This window comes from Thunnus maccoyii, chromosome 22 (assembly GCF_910596095.1).
Source record: "Thunnus maccoyii chromosome 22, fThuMac1.1, whole genome shotgun sequence".
In the NCBI taxonomy this organism is placed as follows: domain Eukaryota; kingdom Metazoa; phylum Chordata; class Actinopteri; order Scombriformes; family Scombridae; genus Thunnus; species Thunnus maccoyii.
The window spans coordinates 12,707,991-12,725,643 of record NC_056554.1 but is presented as its reverse complement, the minus strand read 5'-3'; the positions used below and the strand labels follow the sequence as shown (position 1 = coordinate 12,725,643).

General features: G+C 38.5%; 1 protein-coding gene across 6 annotated transcripts; it reads left to right on the top strand.

Moving 5' to 3' along the window:
• The first annotated feature begins 518 nt into the window (after positions 1 to 518).
• Positions 519 to 16,807, top strand: LOC121888995 (phospholipid scramblase 2-like). Of its 6 annotated transcripts, none has more exons than XM_042400673.1 (9): positions 3,933 to 3,951; positions 4,161 to 4,197; positions 8,031 to 8,128; positions 10,537 to 10,853; positions 11,804 to 11,846; positions 12,055 to 12,275; positions 13,810 to 13,971; positions 14,917 to 15,078; positions 15,199 to 16,807. In XM_042400673.1, exons 3-9 carry the CDS (start codon positions 8,116 to 8,118, stop codon positions 15,256 to 15,258), a joined length of 978 nt encoding a protein of 325 aa, XP_042256607.1. In that variant the 5' UTR covers positions 3,933 to 3,951; positions 4,161 to 4,197; positions 8,031 to 8,115; the 3' UTR covers positions 15,259 to 16,807. The 6 variants fall into 6 exon arrangements, with proteins under 6 accessions (XP_042256608.1, XP_042256605.1, XP_042256609.1 ...); XM_042400672.1 differs by lacking the exons at positions 3,933 to 3,951; positions 4,161 to 4,197 and adding exons at positions 6,048 to 6,950; positions 7,126 to 7,352; XM_042400674.1 differs by lacking the exons at positions 3,933 to 3,951; positions 4,161 to 4,197 and adding an exon at positions 519 to 623.
• The last annotated feature ends 846 nt before the right edge of the window (positions 16,808 to 17,653 follow it).

Genomic DNA, 17,653 nt, shown 5'->3' with positions numbered 1-17,653 from the left:
TAATTGGGGACGGCTTATCCAATTGGGGACAAAAGCCGTGTTCGCAACTGGGAAAAAGCTGATTTTGGGGTCAGTGGTTAAGGTTAGGATTAGGTTAAGTCTCCAGGAAATGAATCTAAGTCTATGTAATGTCCCCAAAAGTGACCATGGTCTGATATATGTGTATGTGTGTGTGTGTGTGTGGTGAGTAACTTCCCTCATACCCCGCCCCAAGTCCAGTGCCCTATAAGTATCAGGCATTACAGCAGGTGCCAAATATAGACTCAGCAGAGACCGTTTCCCCCCCAAGAAAAGTTTGCAGACAAGATTTACAGACAACAACGAGACATTTAGCAGATTGAATCAGTCCAGAAATTCAATTCCAACTCAACCATTTATGTTCCTGTTGATCACAGACACCCTGACTGGTCCTTGTCAGCGGGGATAAAAGAAACGGCAGATATTTTGACTTCACTGCCATAGCAGGAAAAGCGCAGGTGTAACTAATAACATTAACGACGTGTGTGTTGTGTTTAGGTGTTCTAGTAAAGCTTCACAGACCGCCATTACTATTAATCATTATTATTTTTTGTTATTCAGAGAATCAGAGTTTTTATCCCAACACCAAACGACTCATGAAAAAGGTAAGATTTAAAGTTGACTTCGAGCACATATGGTTTTATAAAGGAAGAGGAAGGTAGGGTTGTAATTAGCAATCATCTCCCTTTATCAAGAGCATAACATCCAACCCGGCAGTTTATCAGTCTTCAATCAGTCGTTCAATCAGTTAATTATTTGCATACTCCATTTGGTGACTAATTTAGAGCAGAGAGGAATTCATTAATTATATCCCGGTGTTCATATCGGATCCTGTGAAAGTCTTTTTTTAAACCAGCTGCACGTTTCATCAGGTCTAGATACACTAGTTTTAAACAGTGGTCCCTTGTACTATACTTGAGTATTTACATTATATGCTACTTTATACTTCTACTGCACCACATTTTGAGTAAAATATTGTACTTTGTTGTTAGAATTGTTACAATTACTAGTAAGTTTTTTCACATTCAAGATTTGACTGTGTTTCAACACTATGAAAGGTTACAGATGTTATTAATCTTTGCTCTTTTTAAATAAAAATAATTTCACGTCTGTTAATTCATATTTGAGATATTGATATTAGATCACATTGGGGATTCACAGTGGTGGTTTAGGTGTAAAAATTTGCCGTTTTTGTGTTTTGTCTGGTCTAGGGGGGAAGTAGGCGTCTTCAGCTGGGAAAAAATGTTCTAATTTTCTTTGTGTTTAACTCTCTTTCAAATAAAATATTGCTAAAAAAGAGATGTGACATGCAAAGCTTATAAAATATGATCCATTGTTACAGAGTAATCTACTGCCTCGACCAGCTACAACATTAAAATGCAGCCATAATATATCAATAATCCAAAAATACTTTATACTTTTATAAAAATTACTTTTTATACAGTTTTTAAATACAGTTTGCTGCTAATACTTCACAGTGGTGGAAAGTAACTAAGTACATTTACTCAAGTACTGTACTTAAGTACAATTATGAGGTACTTGTGTTTTACTTGAGTATTTCCATTTGATGCTACTTTATACTTCCACTCCACTACATTTCAGGGAGAAATATTGTACTTTCTACTCCACTACATTTATTTGACAGCTTTAGTTACTTTTCAGATGAGGATTTGGCACAATGGATAATATAACAAGCTTTTAAAATACAACACATTGTTAAAGATGAAACCAGTGGTTTCCAATCTTTTTGGTTTTTGATGTCTTTCAAAAAGCAGTGTGTAGTCGGGGTCACATTTCAGATGTCTATGAGCTGTTAACAGCTGCACCAAATAGTGATTTTTCCCTCTAAACTTCTCACATGGTTTCATTTCAATAAATGTTCAAATGATCCAATATGTCACCAAAAATCAAAGATTAGAGAAAAAGTCCAAAAACTGAAAACAGATTTGTGTATCAGAACGTTGTTTTTTCTTCTTTCCTCTCCCATTAATCATCTCACGACCCCTCAGATTTATCTGGCGACCCTTTGGAGGGACCCGACCCCTTGGTGGGGACCACTGGACTCAACTAACTAACTGTATATAAAATAGTTCAACAGTTAAATGCTGCTTACACACTGATGCATCAGTATTAATAATCTAATGATGTCATATAATATATAATAATATATCAGTCAGAGGGACCAAACCACTACTTTTACTGCAATACTTTTACTACATCAAGCTGATAATACTTATGTACTTTTACTTAAGTAGGATTTTTCATGCATTGCTCATTATGGAAAAAGACGCTGTGGTTTTATTGTGAAATGCGTGCTTATTACGACCTACGACTACGACTGCCAACAGGAAAAATTAAAGGGGTAAGCTATGTTCTGTTATCATTCTGGAGCTTGTTTTCTGCCTCTTTCTTGAGGAAATAACGTTTTTGCTGTGTGTGCTTGAGAGTGGGCGACTTGTCATTGTAGGGGTGTTTTATTGTGAAATGTGTAGTGGTTGACAGAGGAAGCTAGCTGTCTCATTAGCCGGAGAGCTAACAGCTGCAAGGTGTTTCTTCTTGGATAGCACCTTTTTTGTTGTGGTAGATGCCAGTCCTTTGTTAATGTTAGCGAGCGAGAGAATCGCAGAAAATCCAGCCCGGTTCCTTCACATAGAAATCTGTCCACACGAGAAACTGAGAAAGTCGGTGAAGGTCTCATTTTTCAAGTTACTTTACAACGCGTTGACTCATTAACAATAAAAAATGATTAATAAATGTACAATTCTTAATTATAGAACCTTTAAAACTGCATAGGTGGAGCTGGCCGCTTTGGACTGGGTCCTCCAGAGCCCCCATACATTGATATTTTTCAACAGCACTAATTAAAGGGTGTCCGCAACTACGGTCATTTTTAAGTCCCAGCAGTGAAATTTTGGATTTAAACGGTAAATCCGGCTGGTCGAGGCAGTAAATTAAAACGGTACTGCATACTAAAACATGTTTTTTGAGCTGTAAACTAAATTACATGACTATACATTGATGAAACACATCAGCGCTGGTGTTAATATTGACATTGACAGCAAATTTATTTTTAAAAAATTATGGTCATTTTATTTTTTATTATCTCGTCATCCGCTGTTTAAAATCAGCCCTGAAAAGGCGGGGCCAATGCTGACGTAGAGTCGACCGTTGGGAGGGCCATTTTAGCCTCAAGAGCTAACAGCAGCTAACAGCTATGCTAACCTGATGGAGGGGGTCTCTCTGTCTGTGACTGTCTGTGGAAGGAAGAGCAGCTGGCAGCCACAAAAACAACAGAAATCCTCGCATCTCGCCCTGCAGCTCTTCAACTCTCCGGCTGTCTGTTCCTGTGGTTATCAGCTGGTAAAGTCTTATTTTAAAACGTTAAATCCCGCCAAAACTGTCCGTCAGCTAAACATGTCCGCCTCGGAGCAGAGCTGCGCTCGGACAGGTTCAGCTCTGGTTACAGACCGATTTAACGTTTTAAAACAAGATTTTACTAGCTGACAACTGCAGGAACAGACAGCCAGAGAGTTTAAGAGCTGCAGGGAGAGATGCGAGGAGTATTTCTGTTGTTTTTGCCAGCTCTGACTTCTGGCTGGTTTAAATGTTGTTGCACTGTTTGTCTTCCTCTCATTATTATTATTGTTATTGTTATTATTATTATTATTATTATTATTATTATTATTATTATTATTATTATTATTATTATGATTATGATGATTATTATTATTATTATTACATGACACTGTCTCTTTGTTTTTTTACTGATCATTTATATGATTTTTTCATCTAAATGCGCCTGTCCCCCACACTGAACAAATGCCATAAAGTTTTTCCAAAGCCAAATAAATCTAGTTTCCATGGAAACAGAAGTTAGCAAGTGAGTACATGCATGACAGGTTGACAAGCTCAAGAAAAACAAGGTTAAACAAGGTAAAGATAATCTTGTCTCCTGAAGTATTTATTGTGTGTCCTTACCATACAGCTCAGTAACTGTATTTTGAACGACATTTTAAAAATCAATAAATATCACTGTTGAATTCATGTATATTAGTCGCTAAGAGTCAAAGCTAACGTAGCAGACCTTGCTAGCTGTCGTTTTCTGCAATATTAGCAAAAAAATGTCATTTCTTCAACAACAGCAGCTTTAGGTGTCACAGGTGTAGAGACAAATTCAAGGTGAGTTATATATTATATTGCAAACATTAAGTCAAACTAAACATAACCATGTCATTTTTGCAACTCTAGATGAGACCAAATTCATCTACAATATCCTGGATCATGTTCATACCTTTTGAAAATGCTTATAAATAATTTTTGTATGTCAGTGCTTACACAAATTTGTTTACACACATCAGGGATGTCCAAACTAAGGGCAAGTGTGGGTGTATTTCAACCAAGCAGAGACACACCTGATTCCAGTGTGCCAATTAGTGGTGAGGTCACCTGTCACTGCTTGGTTGTAATACAAGCCTGAACACACAACAGCTGACATTATAGTATTATCAGAGAACAGAGCTCATTTTTAAATATCATATGATGTATGAGGTAGGATGTGTGTGGTAGATGCATGGACTCTACCTTCAGTAGCATCTAGTTTTGTTTTAGTGTGGAATTCAAACTCAATTATGATCTACTGAGTAGACCAGAAATTCAATTAATATCCTTAACTAACTGTCATACAGAACCCTTAACATTGTTATATTTTGTATTAAAATAAGTTGAAGGCATCTTTAGGTATTAATGACCTGGTCATATATCTTTTAATGTAATGTGAAATAGGCCTACTTATTTCAGCAATCACTCTGTCACCTATGTGCTTTGGTCAAAACAACACACAGAGTTGGGGTCAGTAGTTTTTATTGGCCATTGAAGGATGATGTGATCTAGTACACAATGTGAATTTGGTTGGATTTGTGCCAGAACAAAAAGCAGTGACGTTTAGGCACATGATGCTTAATCACACAGTGTGGAAGGAACTTCTCGTTCTCGTTTTAATTAGTTACCTGTACATGTGCCAAAAGCCTCAAAGTTGGAAGGAGTTCAGGTTGAAATGAGAAATAGTTGGACTTGATACAATAATGTAATGTTGTTGTGAGATGCTGGTAGCGTGTTAGTATTTGACACAGTCTGTACTGCCATACCTCTTATCTCTATAGTAGCTTATTGTTAAGGTTACATTATTAACATTTATTATTAACATTATGTCCTTAATGACACAAGATGTCATTATCGCAGCAATGCTTTATTTTAATTATTATTATGATTTTTATTTGCAAAAAGTATTTTAACACTTAAGTAGAGATGATTTACACATTAGAACTGCAATATCTCTCATAAAAAGCAACATATTTGATCTTTTGTGTGTATAAAGACATTTGACATCTAGGGTTACTGTCTAAATTTTCCAGTGTTGAGAAAACCATGAAATTATTTTTCTATATCAATATTTACAATGATGCACAAAGCTTGATGAAAGTCTTAAAATTTTATAGAAATAAAGAGAGGAAAATGTATAAAATGAGCATTATTGTAACGTTGCGGTAAGGACATTTTGTAAGAACGAGTGATGGAAAAAAAAAACATGTTCCAGATTAAAGTCTTAATGACTATATGCAATGTTTTGCACCTGTTTATATGTATTACAGACTCTGGTGGTTAAAATTAAAATTCATAGAGGTTGATTTTTTAATTTTTTTTTTATTTGGGACAGTCAAAAGTGAGTGTAGTTGCAGAAACACCCTAAAACAGAAACAGAAAACAATGATATAATGTCATTAGGAACAAATTGATGGACAAGATCATGAAAAAATTACATTGATAGAATAAAGCACCTGTGAGATATGACAACTAGTACACTTCTGGGGTCTGTGGGGACCCCAGTCAGTAGGATTCATGTTAAGAAAAGAGTTTGAATTCCCCTTTGACACATTTAATGTCATTTTTAAAAAATGATTATTATCTTAGTCCAGTCCATTATATATTATACTATATTACAGTTTTTCTCGATCGCTTACACGCTGTAACTGACCCCAAACCATGACACCATCTACCAGAAGACAAACCAATTTCCCAAAACTATAAACACTGTTCCCCTTTTTTCACTCACCAACATCCAATATCATTAATTCAGGTCATCACAGCTGGAACCCAATTTACACACAAATCCCCAGATGGAAACACTCAGAGTCAAAACTGTTCACACACCAATCAGAAGCTCAGGATAGATAATAACAGGGTCATGAGTCAGTTCACTGAGGCAAAAATAAATGTGATTTATTTCTTTATGTGTAAACTGTTTTTTTCATTGGTTTCTATTAGTGAATGCATGGAAATGATTTTACTGTATTCTACGTAATTTATCAGCTGCGTATTTCTACAGTATATTTACTTTTTCACTCAGTTTCAGTTTATTTTACTACAGTACACACGAATTAGAAAATGTTGAAAACATATAAGAGTTGTGTCTTTATCTTGTATTCATCATGAAAAGAGGTTGTTCTGAGGGAGAAACATAAGCACCATCATTTATTACAGTAGCAGGTTTTTACAGTAGTGTTTTGAGTGTAATGGCTGTTTTTTTTTAGTGTATTTGACGACTTTTGTGTGACATCTGAAGGCAAAGTTTGGTTCAGATGTGAGATCAAATGGTTTTGAGTGGAGAGTTTGGCTTTGACATGGAAGTTTGTGAAGATGCAGTTATTCATTTGTGTTTATAGTTTTGGTAAATGGAGCACAATTTGAAGAATTAATTATATGTTTGGCATTGACTGTATGTGTCATTACTGAAGAACTGGCGCCCTCTATTGGTGGTCGCTGCTAAACGTCTAAAAGACCCCTCCCTGCTGGTACATACACTAATAATAGCATGTTGCACTTTACTGGAAGCAAATCCTCGTGTGTAGCTTTTGTAAAAACAGCAAATAAAAACGGTAAACCCTCTTAACATAACAAATTGTTAAAATGTCTGTATCAGCTGATGTGGGCTAAATAGTCAGAATATACGTGCAGACTGCTGCTTTAATGTAAAATCCTGCAGCTTTTTCGGGCGTTAAAAGTACAATTGTTTGTCTATTTCTGCGCCACCTTCATGATAATCCTGTTTAGATTTGGCTCACCCTCATGGAAATACACTGCAAGGGGAGGAGATTATATTAAACAAAAATGACGAGGGGGGAGGTGACAGCAGTAAAGAGAAGCAGATTCGTGTTAAGAAGACGGGAAGAAGCGCCTCCAACAGGCTCCGAGGATCAGCCTTTTGCTGCACTTTCACTTCACTGTCTTGAAAAATCGATTTTGTAGCTGTATTAGAGGAGAAATCGGCTGCCAGAGAGGTGAGATTTCTGTGTCATTTCTGTGTTTTTTTCCCCGTTGTGTCTTGTCAATTACGCATGCATGAGAGGGTTTTTATCAGGCTTTAACCAGGCGCAAGGAGGGTTTATGAGCCGGAGAGATACAGCTAGACTACAGCTATGGAGAGTGTTTGAATCGAGATAAAATGTCGTTGACCTTATGGGGGATTTTGGTATGAGTCAACCGGAAATTCAGTATTTGTAATATGAAAGCTGCATGAAAAAGCTGCAGGGACCCCCTCTCCTCTTCCTCCTCCTTCTCCTCTTCTGCAAAACATGTCACACCTACTTGTTTTTATTTTCATGCATCTTAACTCATAAGTGAGATTTGTTGACCTTTAGTTTCAACTTTCATTGTCACATGATTTCCCCCTGCAAGCTGACTAACCAGCTGGACTTTTGCACTGTGATGGTTATAAACCAATTAAACCACTGAAGTGTGAAGAGAAAAACATGGCTTTTGTTTAATGGGCAACACAGGTCACATACAGTCAACATGATTGTGTGATTAAATGAGGCTGTTGGTCTTTCTTGAACTCATTTGTTGTTATTTCTTTCTGTTTCTGTGCAACCCCTCCTCACTCTTTTTTCTGTTTTTTATCACTGCGCCCCTCAACTCCTCCTCCTCCTCCTTCTTGTCCTTCCTCCTCATTCCTCCAGTTTCCCATAGAGATCCCAGGGAGTGGACCAGGAAGTGTGACCTCCTTTTTAGTCAGTACCCAGCAAAGTTGCTGCCAGCTACACTATGTCTGCCCCTGGTAAGTTGTTTAATACAGCAGAAAGGAAAACACAAATATATTTCTCTTAGTTAATTACAAACTGTGATGTGAGTTAAACATGATGGCTTTCACTTCCTTATTTCCTATCACACTATGTCAAACTATGCTGCTATTGTGAAATCGAAATGTTTCCAGTTCTGTCACAAACTGACGTTGTGAATAAGTAAATGCATGTGAGTAATTTCCATCCTCCACCCAAGGGGGTGAAATTTTGAAAGGAATTCCTTGAATGCATGTAATTGCATTTAAAGTGAGGTGCCTGATTTCAGCCGTTGGTGGAGGTGAAAGATGCCATTGTACGATTTCTCTGCTGCATAGGTCGTGCGGGGACGTCTCTCTTTGCTGATGAGGGTAGCCTTCCTTCATACGTACCGGTTTACATTTTTTGTGTTTATTTCCTGCAAGTAGAGAAAGGAATGTGGAAAGAGGTGGAGCAACAAAGAGCTTCAGAGTTCACTGAGCATTACACCCTTCTTTTTGATTTCAGGCTTTGTGTGTTAAAGACAGAAGCATAATGGATTGTTTGCTTTCTGGCTTTAACCCACAGTTGTTTTGAGACTTAACTACATTAAATAGAAGCTCAACCGAGGGAGTGTATCGCTATGAAAAAGTCCTGTGACCTTTCGGACAGTTTTACTCATGTTGAGCAATGACAACAAAAACCAGTTTGGTCAGCTGTGAGGCAAATGTGATGCCAGTACGTGACTCCTAATTCCTCAATAGCAGCACTGATAATCATCGTGATGAGTGACATTTTACAGGCAAGGCCAGGAAATGTTATGTAGTTTATGAAAAAGAGAGTCTTTGATCTGTACATTAGAATATATATTTGCATACAGCAGCAATGAATGTAATAAATAAAATAGAAGAGTCAGAGCTCACTCTTATTCCACAGACATGCAGCCACAAGAACACACCAGCCAATCACAAGCTTGAGAAAATAAGTTTAAGGTGTTCGGTTTGATCTTGAACACAGTCAAAACCAAAAGTGTTGTTGATCAATTTCCTGTCTATTGACCAAGATGTTACTAACAGAAATGAAAACTTTAACACAACCGTTGTGCCGCCTATTCCCTGAATTTGTTTATGGGAAAACAAACATATTAGAGCGTTTTTAAAAAAAAAAAAACGAAATTCAATGCAGGAGAAGCCCACATGTTTCCTCTTATGAGCAATTATAGCATCCGTTTAAGATCCAGGGAACACACAAGAAAGGAGCCGTTTGTTGATACCTCTGCTGAGACACTTTAATTGGGAAAACGTGTATTCGGCTTCGGGAGGGGTTGGGCGATCTGAAATAGGGCGATACTTCTGGCTATGAGAAAGAAAATGATTATTAAAATGAACCTCATGTAAACTTTAGGCAGCAGGATCATCTCAAATCACTGTTTCTGAGAGACATTCCTTGTATGGTGTCAACATTTAGCGAACACATGACAGCCAGCATTCCAGTTGATTAAAAACAGAGATCCACTCGCACTTCTCGGTAACCATTTAACATCTTTTCCAGACAGTATTTGTTTTCTTTTATATTATTTTTGAATGGCTATGTATTGAGTGAGTGAATAATCTTGTGCAAACCCATATTATAAGATCAGAGTGGCACACTGAGAAAATACTGAAGAAATCCAGACCACTGCTCTAAACCGCCAGCTGAAAACCTCAGTGATTATTGTAGTTTCTTCTGGTCGGATAAAAATCTGCATCTGTTGAATTCATGCTCAAATAAACAGTGTGTCAGGTTAATTGTTTAGTTTCTAAAACCTTTTTTTTTTTTCAAACAAATATTGAACCAGGAAGATGCGGCTAAACAGGTTCAAATGGCGAGACGTATTAGTTGTTTACGTGCTCTCCTGTGAGCACTCAGGTAATAATTAGCTTATTGGCTCTGTGGTCCCAGCAGGGAAAAGCAGGATGATCCACAGTAAACACACAGCTGCTGCTATCAGCCACATACACACACACATATATCATGACTTCACCCGTCACTGTGGTGCAGTGATGAACTAAATGCGTGTTTCTGCATTATTTCATCGGAGACAATTGATTTGTGTTTTTATCTTTGTTAGTATTATATTTTTATTTATGTTTCTCACTTATTTTTATTTAATTTGAATGGATTTCATATGTTTTCTTTTTTGGTTATTTATGTTTCATGGTTTAAATGAATCTCTCTTGCTTCCCGTTTGAATGTCATCTCATATAATATGCTAAAGAAACACTGTGTGTGTGTGTGTGTGTGTGTGTGTGTGAGAGCTGCAGCTTCATTATACACAGTGCACGTACTGTATGTGTGGACTCATATCAAAATATTCAAAATTAGTCAAATATAAGAAAAAGCCTGTTAAGGACAACATTTTGAAGTAGTATCATTGTCTTTTTGCCAGTTTATCCAGGAATACCCAACCAGGGACCCTACTCCATGCCTCAGCCGGGCCAGTCGGTGGCCCCTTATCCAGTTCCTCAGGGAGGGTACGGAGACCCCAGTCAAGCGCCTCCGCCAGGGTTCAACATGAGCTACAATCAGGGCCCGCCTCCCGTCATGTATCAGCCAGGGCCGGTGGGGCCGGGTCAGGCTCCAGGGCCAGAGTACGGCGGGCCGCCGGGCCATGCTCCAGGGCCGGAGTACGGTGGGGCTCCGGGAGCGATCTCCCCAGCCAGTGCTCCTGTTGGGGTCCCACCAGGGCTCGAATACCTCACACAGGTAGGTCAGAGACATATAAAAACACAACTAAAATTCTTTACAATCAGTGAAAAGTGGTGCAGTCAGGTGATTTTGTTCCAAACGCAGCATCACCTGTTTCAAGATTTTTCTTAGAAGATCTTGAACTAAGGTTGATTATTCCTGCACCACTTCTACATTTCTATTTGTTGCCTCTCTGAGTGTACTTACAATGACTCCTTGACTCAGATAGATTTAATCATGAGAAGATACTCTTGAGATCACTTGACTGTGTGTAAAACCCACCCTTGTAATCAGGTGTGAATCAGTTGAGAGGAAACATGCATGACTTTGTTTTTTACTGTTAGTTCCTCATTTAGTGCATTTTGCATGAAACTTTGTTGTCTTTACATCAAATAAAACGATGCACTTCAAATCCATCACAGTGTACAACTGTCAGGTTTCTGTCAGGAATGGGAGCCAATTAAAGTGAATAGTCAGTCAGTCAGTGAAGAAAAAAGGACTAATCTGGTTTTAATTTGCCATTTTTAATATGACTTCTCAGCTTTTTGAAATTTTTCAGATCATGTACAAAGACCTCTTTAAAAACAAGAACTCAGAAAGTTTCCTTTGTGTATATATGGAAGGAGCAACTTGCAACAAAACAAACAAAGGCTTGGCTTTCCAGCAATGTATGTTTCAGGTAGTCACCTGTAAATAGAGACTGTTGGTATTGCTTCCACACCCTCAGATGTGACTCTCCTCCGCTGCATCTGGTTTCAACACAGTCGAAGGGATTTTTATGAAAATAAATCAAGCAAGTTACTTTGCATTGCAAACAAGTGATCATGGTTGCAGTTTTTTCACTTGTTTAAAGAGAAATAAGACTTTCAGACTCATCTCACACTTACAGCTTGATGATAGATGTATTTTGTGATTATTATGATTTAAAAGTGTAACTAAGTTTTGTCGTTTTTCTCTTTGTGTTTTAGATTGACCAGATTCTGATCCACCAAAAAGTTGAACTCCTAGAAGGTAAAGTTTATTACTTGTTTGTCTAGTCTTAATTCCTTTGGCAAATAACCAGCAGCAGTTTTTGCTACACTGGCGACTTTTAAACCTCCCAGTAATAAACCATAATAATAAAATGACACCTGCCCTTGAAATTCCTTACTCATCTTTACTGTGCTATTCACCATTTCCACCCTCTTTCCTTTTCGCCTCTCTTTCCAACCCCGCCCAGCATTCATCGGGTTCGAGACCAACAACCAGTACGAGATAAAGAACAGCCTGGGACAAAAGATCTACAAGGCCAAAGAGAAGAACGACTGCTGCACCAGGAACTGCTGCGGTTCGCTGCGCAGCTTCGACATGAAGATCAAGGACAACATGGACAGAGAGGTCATCCGCCTCATACGGCCTTTCCGCTGTGTCTCCTGCTGGTGTCCCTGCTGCCTGCAAGAGGTGTGTCTCAAAGTGTCAAAAACAGTTCTTAATAACCTCATATCACATTGATTTATCACACCAAGACCAATATTGTACTAAAGTCAATAGTTCAGTCAGTGCCATATCTCCCTGAGTACTCACACCAGTTATGGATAAACACCCTGATATCTGTTTTATAATATTTGACTTAAGTGTGTCAAGATAATGTGCCATTATTAGTCTGTTAATATTCAACCATATTGATCATTTGAAGATTTTCTAATGGAAAACTATTACTTTTCACAGTTTATTGGTTAAGAAACAGCAATAATCATCATTCTTAGGGGGTAGTTTTGTTCTTCCTAGAGTGAATGGGACACTTTATTCGCTGTATATACTGTAACTCTTTTTAAAAAACAAATCACAGATTGCTTCAAAACAAAGAAATACATAGTGTGAAAAAGTTTAAAGAAATACGATTCAAATAAAGTGCAGTTTGGCAAATGAAATCAAAGGAACAAATGCAGTAAACATGCAGAGTAAAAATAATATAAGAAAATGTGACTAATGTGTTGCTTTGTGTTTTTTTAAAAGCAACCTAAGCAAAAAATATGCTAATTTAAAGTCTTAGGAAGCAGAGTTGACAAAAAAACATTACAAACAAAAACATTTTCTCAGTTACTCCTGATGGTATCTAATCATGCAAGAGACCACCCTGATGTAAAAGAGATGAATGGAAGTTTGTTTGTGATGCTCACAGGATTGAAAAAGTTCATTAGACTCAACAGGAACACGTCTTTTCCAAAACAGTGTGCTCATTACTCTGGATGATACAAATAAACGTACAACTTTCTACAAAAACAAGTAATCTCTATGAAAACTGTGTCTGCTGAGAAATGTTGTTGCTCAGATAGATATTTGAAATGGCAGTTTGTGTGCAGGTTTTTCTCTAAAGCAAAAGCATTAAAGCAGATTATTTCAGATTAATCCACTTTCATCCATCGAGAAGAAACATTATTTCTGATTAGCATAAAAATCTGCAGCCTCACAGCTCTCAGAGGCCTTGTGTTACTGTCGAGTTGCTGAGTGGCGTTTCGATCGTCTTTGTGCGCCAGTCTGCTCAGGCGGGGGTTTGTTAAGACTATGAATGGCCCTTTGTCTGTCCAAACTATCTTCTGGACTTCCCCCCCCAATCCTCTGCCATCCCTCCACCTCTGAGACCTTCCTCTCTCCGTCTACATTTAATCACATCGCTGGCAGTCTGGCTACAGCACATTCCCATGGACCTGAACCCAAACGGCTACACTCTCACATACTGCAGCCCTCTGTTTACTGAGCAGACAGGAGCCATGTGAGGCGTATTACCTTTGTTATGTGGTGCCACAATGAAGCAGTCAGAGGCTCACTTATCGTTCCTGCCTTCCCGTGTAACCCGCTGTGTAACCCCATGATGATGTATTTATAGCTGTCAGTGTCCAGAGACGAGGGCAGATTTTCAACCCCCATAAGATGGCTTTCTATTTTTGTGTCACGTTAGTATGTGTGTGTAACTGTGTATGTATGTCACCCACAGATGGAGGTCCAGGCACCGCCAGGCACCACCATAGGCTATGTCAAACAGGACTGGCACCCTTGCCTGCCGAAGTTCTCCATCCAGGGAGCAAACAAGGAGACCCTGATGAAACTGGAGGGGCCCTGCTTCGCCTGCAACTGCTGTGGGGACGTCAACTTTGAGGTGAGCTCACTGGATCGTTGTGTTGACTGGTGAAACTCTTCAGGTTCAGTTCCAACAATCCAGTTTAGTTGAAGTGTGAAATTTGGCTTTTTGACCACAACTGGAAACAAAATAGGGAGATATTAGCGATTGATAACATGTTGACTGGCTTAAAGCTACATTCCAAGTTTGGACATTTTTGTGGAAACACCCATGTGGGTAGCTCCAGGTCAGAAAAATGAAGTCAATGTGGAAGTGACTTAAACCTGCATTCTCTCTAGTGGCCAGCAGGGGGCGAATCCACTGGTTGCAAAAAGAAGTCCAATTGTATGGAAGCCTATTAGAAAATGATCCTACTTCTCACTTGATTTATTAACTCAGTAAACGTTCAATAACGACAATGCTGATTACATACGTTACATATCGTAACGCCAGATTATAATAGGAGTATAGGTGTAGCTGTCGCTATTTCAGTGTTTTCAGTTCATGAAAGTAACATTTTCCGCCTAAAAAAATCTTGTTCAGCGCTTGGTTGTACTAAAAGACTCTTTAAGGAGTCGGATGGTTAGTTTTTCCATTTAGTACATTTTGTTTTAAGCCTGTTTTTCATTAGCTACAATTAGCATTAGCATTATCACAGTTAACCAGTTCATATAATACACCCATGATGTAAACAACACAGAGTTTTAAAGATTTAAAACAAATTAGGCTCTACAAATGTTTAATGGGGAGAAAAATGCACTCAACATGTTTATTAGGCTTAAAGAATTCACACACTGGGTTTTGGTGAGAGACACTAAATGTAGACAAAACTTTGCAGCACACTGCATGTAGGCCTAAAAGGTGAGATTGAAACTTCATTAGACTCAGTGAATCAGCTTGCGAGAAAAAGAGCTATAGTCCCTCTCGCTCTCCTCTCTATCATGTTTACATCGTGACAGTATAGTTGCTCTTTTTGCTCTGCAGCTGAAGGGAAAAGATGGCGACAAGACGATCGGTCGCATCAGCAAACAGTGGAGCGGCCTTCTGAAGGAGGTCTTCACCGACACGGACAACTTCGGCATCCAGTTCCCGCTGGACTTGGACGTGAAGATGAAAGCTGTGCTCATGGGAGCCTGTTTCCTCATCGTAAGTCCCGATTCTTTTTTCTTTTTTTTTTTTTTAATACCAACGGTTTGGATTTTTCGGGATCTTGCTGTGAAAAGTGAAGATAGTAGTGAACATTCCCTTGTTTGTTCTTCTTTGCAGGATTTCATGTTCTTCGAGAAGGTCGGGGAGGCCAACCAACGCAGCACTGTGTTTTCATAACAGAGGAAAAGGAAGAGAAAACAACAGCATGGGTGCAAGGACTTTCTCTAGATATGCATTCTCTCTTCAAGTGCTTTGTTTTTCTGTTCATTTTTGTTTAAAAAAAAAAATCCTTCCTTCATCAGATTCTAGCCAGCCAATATGGTGCCAATCCAAGGATCCTGATCACAGATGTCTGCCATAGATGTCTTTGAATTGATCAGTGTCACTGGTTGTCATGTTGCCATTTTACATACAGTTTATAGACTTTAGATCTATATTTTTTTACCTCCAGCTAACATTCACTCCCTTCCCAAGAAAGTCAACCTTGCCCTCAGTGGCTTTTTCAGTGCCGACAGAGTGAAGTAAAAGTCAACATCAGCACTCATCTGAAATGTTTAGATCTGGGTTTTGAATGTGCTTGATGCTACACTGGCATTGACAGCTCATATTTATGCCGCATGTTAATATATTATCAATATACTCTTACTGCTTTGTGAGGAAATCACAATATATTTAGTGTAAGTGCAATACTGATGTGGAGGTAGAAGTCATATTTGTTGCCTTGTTTTTTAATAAATAAACAGGCTTTATAGAGAATATCTGACCATTTGCCACAGTTTAAAAAAAGACTTCCGTTATGTAGGGCAGTGGTGGTTGTTTCAGGGCAGTGGTGGTTGTTTCAGCGACAGGAACGAGAGGAAGTTCATTGTCTTTTTAATTAGAAGTTGTGAACACAAGAGTGGACGTACGCTGATAGTATTCACCAAAGTGCTCTTCCTCTACCTCTCAGCTATGTTCCTCTTCCTCGAAGCCCTCTTGTCTTAAATAAACAAAACTACAGCTCAGATCACAGTTGAAATGCTCTCATGCTCCCACCGTGCTTTACTTGTGGTTGCTATGGAGACCCATGATGCGTGTCGAACCTCGCCCTTCCATTTCTCCAGACACCACTGCATTAAACTAGAGCCAGTGTAATGATATATCAGAGAGAGAGTGTGAATAGAGAGCAAGTAAAAAGCAGAAGTTGAGGTAAGAGTAGGTGTTAAACTGACCTCAGTGTGGTTGGAAACCCTCTTCAGTGACAGGGTTTAAAGGAAATACATTAACTTTCTGTAATTCTTTGAACAGACAGAGACCCGAATGTGAACTTGTGTAAATTCTGTGCCGTTTACAGCTCATTGGATCACTGCGCTTTCGAATAAATGACATAAAAAACAGGTTAATGTTTGCAAATGTCACCTATTACTCTTGAAGACGATTCTCTTGCTCTGTATACATTTGTGCGTTTATAGGATTACATGGGTGTGCCTCCTGTCAGGTTTGGTTACCACTAATACTCATAATTCCAGACCAAAGCTTTGTATTACACACTGTATAAATGCTTGTCATAGCGTGTGCGTATATGCTACCATCAGCCTTTGTGGAAAGTAGCCAAAAGGTTAACACTTTCGCAATTATATGTTCACTGAGTTCATCTGCAGCTTGTTTTTTTTAATCAAATCGTTAAATCTGCAGTGTCTGTTTCCTGTATTTCTACCAAAATCTATTTTGTACCATTTTTCTGTAACTCTCATAACTTGTGATTTATAAATTACTTTTTTTTTTTTTTTTTTACAGAAACAAAAAACACCCTGTAAGTAGTTCACAAATAAAAAATATTAAGCCATTGTAAAAGTGATGTCCTCTTGTGTTCCACTGGTTCAGTGTTCAGGAAATATTAGGGGAAGGCCCTCGGAAACCAGTCTAAAAGTGGAACATCTGATTGCACTGGAAAAAATGATCTTTGCATTGTCAAAGTCCAGCTCCACTAAGAAACACTGCTCTACTTCAGTTGCTGGTTGACTTACTCAGTACAGTATGTGCTTTATTGATGCAGTATCAGCTTTCTTATCTGTCTGCATCGAGGTTAAAAGGCAGATTGTATCCATGTCCTACCTCAGGTGCGACAAGGAGAGACAAAGTCCCCCTCCCTGGTCAGATACTAAACGTCTAACTGCTCCACCTCCTGGTGGAATGTGAGAAATACAAGCAGAGTATTTCTGGGAGCATGTCTGCACATGTCCATCTGTACCTCAAAGCTTCTGGGAAAAAAACTGAATTTGATTGTCTTCTCATGATATGTAATGCTCTTGTCCTTATTGTACAGGACTCAACAAGTCAGTGGATCAGCAACTGGTTGTACCTCACCTGAACTTCTACCTGCTGCTGCTGCTGTGTAAATACTCTTGTACATCTATGTACACAGTATTTGTAAGTTTAATTACACCTGTTGGGAAGAATACACAGAATATATATAGCTTTCACAAGATATTCAAGGTATTTAAGGCTTTCAATCAAGTTTCGATAAAACCCTTTCAGATTCATCTTTCTAAAGAGTGGTGAAGTTTCTTTTATTAACTTTAGGGGTGTTTTA